The 7500-nt window shown below is 43.9% G+C and overlaps 1 protein-coding gene across 1 annotated transcript in view; it reads left to right on the top strand.

The window, feature by feature from the left end:
- The window catches only part of LOC143121426 (uncharacterized), a 209673-nt gene extending 203724 nt beyond the window's left edge, over window positions 1-5949 (top strand). The window contains exons 9-12 of the mRNA XM_076281786.1: window positions 1-112; window positions 2445-2834; window positions 3011-3378; window positions 5417-5949. The exon at window positions 1-112 is cut by the window's left edge and continues 245 nt beyond it. Coding sequence (XP_076137901.1) covers window positions 1-112; window positions 2445-2834; window positions 3011-3378; window positions 5417-5467 — 921 coding nt within the window. The 3' untranslated portion in view covers window positions 5468-5949. The remainder of the gene's footprint in view (window positions 113-2444; window positions 2835-3010; window positions 3379-5416) is intronic.
- Window positions 5950-7500: the final 1551 nt, after the last annotated feature.

Genomic DNA, 7500 nt, shown 5'->3' with positions numbered 1-7500 from the left:
ACCATGAGCCCAGCTGGAGACTCGGCACAGAACTGCGCTGTGCTTCAGGAGCAGGGGGACTGGACGCCTGAGAACTGCACACACACACACACACACTTCCTCTGCTCCTGGGGTGAGAACCACACACACACACACACACACACACACACACACACACACACACACACACTTCCTCTGCTCCTGGGGTGAGAACCACACACACACACACACACACACACACACACACTTCCTCTGCTCCTGGGGTGAGAACCGCACACACACACACACTCACTCGCACACACACACACAATGCATCAATCTCTTTGAAAAGAAATTCAGAGGTTATATATATTCATGCAATATAAGAACCATGATGGTGGGATACTATAAGCAATTTACAAAAGTGTATGTACCGACATAGTTTACTTTAGATTAGAATACGTTATAATACATACTGCATAGATTTTTTGCAAACCGCTTAATCTACAGTGACATGCTTTATATTCTCATATTCGGTAAGGTCTGTTGTTTATTGTGATATATGGTTTGCCATGTGTTGAGTGGCGAATTCGGGTGCAATGGGTGTGTAGAACTAACCTGACTTTCGCCAGATGAATTTCGTTCCACCTAGCTCCATTCATCCATCTGGGATCGATCCATTGAAGTGTTGCTTCAGAAGGCTGGGCCTAATCAAAAAATGCTTGCATATGATTGGATAAGCCACTTGTCCGTCATCTATTGACGTGCTACTTCAACCACTCACATCGAAGCCAACCCGTGACGCTGAACAGTCTCACAGTCGCTTCTACGCTGTCACATCTATGAAACTCCTGCCCTGCGTCCTGATTGGATGTACCATAAAGTCGGTTGCAGAAATCACTCTCAATGGAAGAGGTCCCAGATGGATGTGAGTGAAGCTAGGCGGAGCTAGGCGGAACGAAATTCATCTGGCGAGAGTCAGGTTAGTGTAGAACTGTGTGCAGAATGCAAGTAAGGGATAATGTATGGAACGCCGGTCATTATTGGGAAAATAAGTCCCGACAGGGCGAACCGGACCCCGACGCGCCAGCGGAGGGGTCTTGTTTCGCCCTGAAGGGACTTATTTTCCCATACTAGCATTGTGAAGAGCCGTATAATAAATATGATTGAACATCATTTAGATTCAATGTTAATTTCCTTGTGAACCATTTATCACAGCAATTTGGCACTAACATAATTGGAAAACTTAGATCCCACTCGTTCACGTTGTGTGATATCGGATGATAAGAACTCCACGATAAATGTAGGCTAGTTGAACCTGGACTTGAGATTTTACTGGGGCACAGTAAACTGAATGTTTTGGCTATCCGATGGATAGGGTGCTTGGGTGTAGCAGCATACGAGACCGCGTGTGCATCTGAGTGTAGCGCGCACACGATGGGGGAGAGAGAGAGGGGTGGTGTGTGTGTGCCTGAGCGCATCCAAGACAGAGAGCATCCTGATTGGCCTGTTTTGCTAAATCAACCAATCAGTTTTCAGTGTAGGCGGGCTTTGTTCAGTGTATAGGAACAGGAGCGTCATAGCAGTCAGTCAGTGCCTCAAAAAAAGGAAAATGTAAGAGACCCATTTTAAAGTGTAGGCTACACTTGTCCCATAAGACTAAACAATAATGAGCCTAGTCTATAATGATCGGCCTCGTCTTGCACACTGCCCTGTTTGTTTGTAACAGTGATTTTAGCACATATATGACAAAAGACAAATGACACAAATGACAAAAGACAAATGACACAAATGATTGCAGAAGACATGTTGAGGCGAGTTTAACAAGTGTCAATTCATGTGCATATTATTCAGGCCTATAGCCTACTAAATGGCTAGTTGCCAAGGCTACATGAAAAGACCAAACTACCAAAATGTACATATTTTCACAACTTATATATCTTATTTAGTGTACTGACTAGACATTATTGGTATATGCTAAAGGTTTTTTTTTTTTGTGGGGGGGGAAGGGGGGGGGGGGGGCTTCGTGATACCTCCCTGAAATGACTTTTTGCAGGTTGGGATGTCTGGTCTAGCCGTAATGTTAGCCTACTGGCAGGGCTACTTCAAAACATATGGATTGCAGGCTTGTCTTCGAGCTTGTAATTGCCTGAAATGTAACTTCTATGTAGCCTACATGTCCTGAATAATGAGACTATGCAAGAATTTGATGTACTGGACTTAGTCATGACTTTCAGAAAACAATTTCAAGATGACATTACTAACTGTTGTGGTTTTCCAGTGTGCAAGTAAATGTCATAACATTACTGATTAGTGAAGATTTTGGCGCTCGAAATCTTGTGGTGCCGCTGTGCAACTGCTGAATATATTGTAGGGGAAACACTGTGTACTGTATTGTACTTCAGAAACAATTCTGCATAACCATCCCATCACTGCAGTTATTTTTTGTAAGGGTGATACCTACACATGCTTTGTTGTCCTTTTAGATGGGGATCCAGTTAACACCACAGAGATAACAACAACGACCCCCACATCCACACCAGAATCTGTCTCTACTACGAGGACCTCACACACACACACACCTGTCACACTCTCTCACACTCCCTACACCTCTGTGGGTCCCTCCATAGCACCAGTTAACACCACAGAGATAACAACAACGACCCCCTCATCCACACCAGAATCTGTCTCTACAATAAGCACCTCACACACACACACACCTGTCACAACAACGACCCCCACATCCACACCAGAATCTGTCTCTTCCACCAGCACCTCACACACACACACACCTGTCACACTCTCTCACACTCCCTACACGTCTGTGAGTCCCTCCATAGCACCAGTCACTTGCAATGGAACATCCTGCCCTCTAGGTGAATCTTGGATGCACACAAACACCACAGAAATCACACTGATTCATACTTTACATATAATACTACAAATATAATTACAGCAAGTACAAATATAACACATTCTACATGTGTGTGTGTGTGTGTGTGTGTGTGTGTGTGTGTGTGTGTGTGTGTGTGTGTGCTAACCCTCCCTGTAGGTGACCTGCTGTTTGTTAATGTTAATATGTCTTGGCTGGAGGCCCTGCAGTACTGTGAGCAGAGGGGCTCCAGGCTGGTCCACATCCAGGACGAGGCCACCCAGACCCGGGTCACCCACTTGCTGAGCTCCCTGCCGGCCGATCTCCTCCCCGTGCCCACGGCCTGGGTGGGGCTGGAGCGCTGCATGATCAACCCCAGTGCACCATGGGAGTGGGTTGAGACTGGGGTGGTCGAGTACAAACGTTGGCATGACGACCACCCGCGGGACTGCTGCAACTACCACTGTGGCCAGGTGGTGCAGGTGGCTGCAGGGGACTACAAGTGGTGGGATGCCTGCTGCATGGAGGAACGCCCCTTCATCTGTCAGGTGAGCAGTGAGACACGCCCCTTTACCTGTCAGGTAAGCAGCAAGACACGCCCCTTTAACTGCCAGGTAAGCAGCAAGACACGCCCCTTTAACTGCCAGGTGAGCAGCAAGACATGCCCCTCCATCTGTCAGGTGAGCAGTGAGACACGCCCCTTCATCTGTCAGGTGAGCAGTGAGACACGCCCCTTTAACTGCCAGGTGAGCAGCAAGACATGCCCCTTCATCTGTCAGGTAAGCAGTAGGACACGCCCCTTCATCTGTCAGGTGAGCAGTGAGACACGCCCCTTCATCTGTCAAGTGAGCTTTAAGACATGCCAAAACAGACCCTTAATTAAACCTTAAAATGACAAGTGTAATACCCCTTAATCTTACATTTAAGGTGTCAAGGAAGGGGTTCCCTTTATTTACTGTGATTAAGGGGGTAATTAAGGACAATTTAAGTATATCTTAATTTTATTTTAAGGTGTTAAAATGTAATTGTAAATTGTAAATCAGGTTTCTAGGCCAAGTACACTTGTGTATACCACGAATTTTGTCTCTGCATTTATCCCATCCGAGAATTAGTGAACACACAGAGCACACAGTGAACACACAGTGAGGTGAAGCACACACTAACTCGGAGCAGTGAGCTGCCTGCTACAGTGGCGCTCGGGGAGCAGTGAGGGGTTAGGTGCCTTGCTCAAGGGCACTTTAGCCTGGTTTACTGGTCGGGGATCAAACCTTCGGTTCCGAAGCCCTAACCAGTAGGCCACGACTGTTTAATTCAGGTATTCCTTGATTAAGGCAAAAATTAAGGGGAAATCGAAAAAGTAAGGGGTAAATTCAGTAGGCTTTTCTTTTAATTGACCTTAATCTATGCACATTTCTACTTAAAACTACTTAATTATAGAAGAGTTTTAAGGTCAAAAGTAAGAAATTTTTAAGGGGTTGAAATGAAGGGGTTTTGTTTCATAGTGATAGGTAGTCCGAAACACAAATAACAAATAAAGCTAATTTTCCCCCACTAGACCTAGGCCTACTGCGTATATGGTATTTATAGGACATTAAGATAAAAAAAATTGACCTCGCACCCAAACAATTTTTTATGCACGTGGCGTGATGTATGAATGCATCATTTTCAGGTGCCACTCTAATCGCTAACTGTAAATGGATTAATCCAACACAACTCCTTGTTCAATTTTCAGTTTTCATGTAAATCATTGGTATGTTTGTCTAGGACTACCTGTGGCTCTTCCACTTGGTTTATACCCTATGGTAGCTAGCAGTGTTAAAAAAGCCTGTAGACTTAATGGAACAAGTTCATGGAAAACAAATGCTTGTGAAGAATGTGTTTCCATCCAACAGAGCCGGTAGGATACGCAAGTAGGTTTATCTCTTCAGTTATCCAAATGAAGTGTCTTAAAGCTAGCGAGGTACAGAGGCTGGCTACTACTACAGCTAGTAACACAGACCATTATTCAAAGCTTTTTTCAAAGACCTGAGCTGATGGAAGTACTATCAGGGGTTGGGGGAGATGATGTCTCACTCTCAACCTCTTCTTGCGCTGGCTGTCCCCCCCAAAAAAACCCTTCTTGTATCCATATTAACTAACTATACGCTGCAATAGTAGGCTATTAAACTGTAGACGGGCTCTGGTAATATCAGTTCGACAGAGGGGGCAGGAATAGAACACTGATGTGATGAAGGTTCAAAAACTCCTGCTTTAACGCAACACGCCAACATTCTGGGAAAGCTGTTCTTACTGTATATCCTGGGTCCGTATATAGGAGACTATGAGGTCATTGTTATTGTGTATATCCTGGGTCCGTATATAGACTATGAGGTCATTGTTATTGTGTATATCCTGGGTCCGTATATAGGAGACTATGAGGTCATTGTTATTGTGTTCTTACTGTATGTCCTGGGTCCGTATCTATGAGGTCATTATTATTGTGTATATCCTGGGTCCATATATAGGAGACTATGAGGTCATTGTTATTGTGTATATCCTGGGGCCGTATATAGGAGACTATAAGGTCATTGTTATTGTGTTCCACAGGACAAGCAGAGAACTGGAGTGATGACCACCTTGAGCCAGCAGGGGCCATAATGCTGAGCTACCACCTGCTGTTCAAATATTCTGTTCAATTCAATTCCATTTACACGCACGCACGCACGCACGCACACACACACACACACACACACACACACACACACACTGCTGCATCGTCAGATGGATCCTGGTGACTTTACACTGTAACTCATTTCTTGCCTTATCTTGCAATCTTCTTGTTGTTAGGCAATACACAATATAAAAAATCGTATAATCGTAACTGTATCGTATAATCGTAACTGTATCGTATAATCGTAACTGTAGAATAGTGTGATAGAACAATTCAGTAGTCAATTAATAATATGCAATAAGAATACTCTACTTTTACTTTTTAGTGATCTTTAAAGATTAATAATAAACATTAATAATGCTGTACTATTTTAGTAATATTTATAGATTAATAATTAACAAAAAGAATACTGTAATTTTACTTTTTAATAATCTTTACAAATTAATAAGTAACAGTAACAATGCTGTACCTTTACTCTCTTAACTAAACTTTGTATGTTTTCACCACAAAAAAATAATAAAATGAAATGAAATCAGAGTTTCTCTACCAATCAAAAGCCTAATGACATCGGGCGCATATCGGAAGGGTTCTGTTCGTGACACGTAAAACTTTTTTTTTAGAAGGCTGGTGTATTTGTTTTGGTCTGGCGTATCTACTTCATTAATTACAGTGGAAGCTAACTGTTGCAGCAGACGCACCACAAACGGACCGCTTCAGTTACGCACCCAGTGTAGTTTCCTCGTGCGTGCGTGCGTGCGCGTGTGTGTGTGTGTGTGTGTGTGCGTGCGTGTGTGTGTGTGTGTGTGCGTGCGTGTGTGTGCGTGCGTGCGTGCGTGCGTGTGTGTGTGCGTGTGTGCGTGCGTGTGTGTGTGTGTGCGTGCGTGTGTGTGTGCTCTGGAGCATTTGTGTTGTGAATGTGTGTGATTTACTTACTTGCTAACCGCCCTAATAAACACACCTGTTGTACTCACTAATCGCCCTGATAAACACACCTGTTGTACTCACTAATCGCCAAGAGTTCCATTAGTGTGGTTAACGTGAATCCCAGCTTGGTAACTATGGGAATGTATGCCACAGAACTAGCCTGGTTCGTAGCAGGTTAACTTTCAAGCTCAATCAAGCTGTGCTGCAAAACAAACGAGTCCCAAAAGACGGTTCCACCAACCTGTGCTTTCATGTTCTCATCACCTGTAGCCTACAACTTCAAAAATAGAAGTCAGCTTTTTTTCCGACTGTCACCAAGCATTGATTTATATATTCACTAGTTCCGAAGAATTTATAAAAATTATCGGAACGTCACATATTACCAACCGTCCCGTATGTCCAACCTCTTACGTGTATGTGTCACTTAATATTCATTTCTATACAAACCAAGACGGCGGATTCCTAAAGAAACGCAAGCACCCACACCATACAGTACGTGTATCTAAATAAGCTATGTACCAAAAATTAAATTTTACCGTGACTCGAAGAGCTGTAAACAGTCTTGTAAGGCTACGTGTACAAATCCGCTTGGAGCTCCAGTGGAATTTTGAATTGCGATGAGAATTCTCAGGCTTACCGTTGATGTGCCCTGAGAAAGGTTGGTAATAGGCACCCACCAGCCCAGCACTAAACTCCGAGCGTGGTACACAAAATCGGATATTTCAGGCAGTAAAAGCAACAGGCCAGTTGGTGTATAGTAACATAAATTAATTTATTGTGTGGCCCCCCATGAACGGAATTCCACGAAACTTGGCGTACATACAGAGGGTGTCATAATGATTCTACACTTCCAATTTCGTGCAGTTTTGACTATGTTAGGTCACAGATACCTGCGATTACAACACCTCATTTTTACTTTTTTGTGTTTAACTAAGTGGCGCTATACATGAAATGAGTGGTTATGGAATGGGTTGACATGGCCCCTTGAGATCAACATACAAAAAAAAATGGTCCTCCTAAACCCTACGGTTCTCGAGATATTCACAGAAAACTGTGTCTGCCCTACCCTCCTTTCGGGGGTCCAGTCCAGCGGGGG

Source organism: Alosa pseudoharengus, unplaced genomic scaffold, assembly GCF_046254945.1.
Source record: "Alosa pseudoharengus isolate Yale_2024_CS ecotype anadromous, Long Island Sound unplaced genomic scaffold, YU_APseudo_1.1 YU_APseudo_1.1_scf_13, whole genome shotgun sequence".
Taxonomy (NCBI): domain Eukaryota; kingdom Metazoa; phylum Chordata; class Actinopteri; order Clupeiformes; family Clupeidae; genus Alosa; species Alosa pseudoharengus.
The sequence above is the reverse complement of the archived record's forward strand: the minus strand, read 5'-3'. Positions and strand labels throughout refer to the sequence as shown.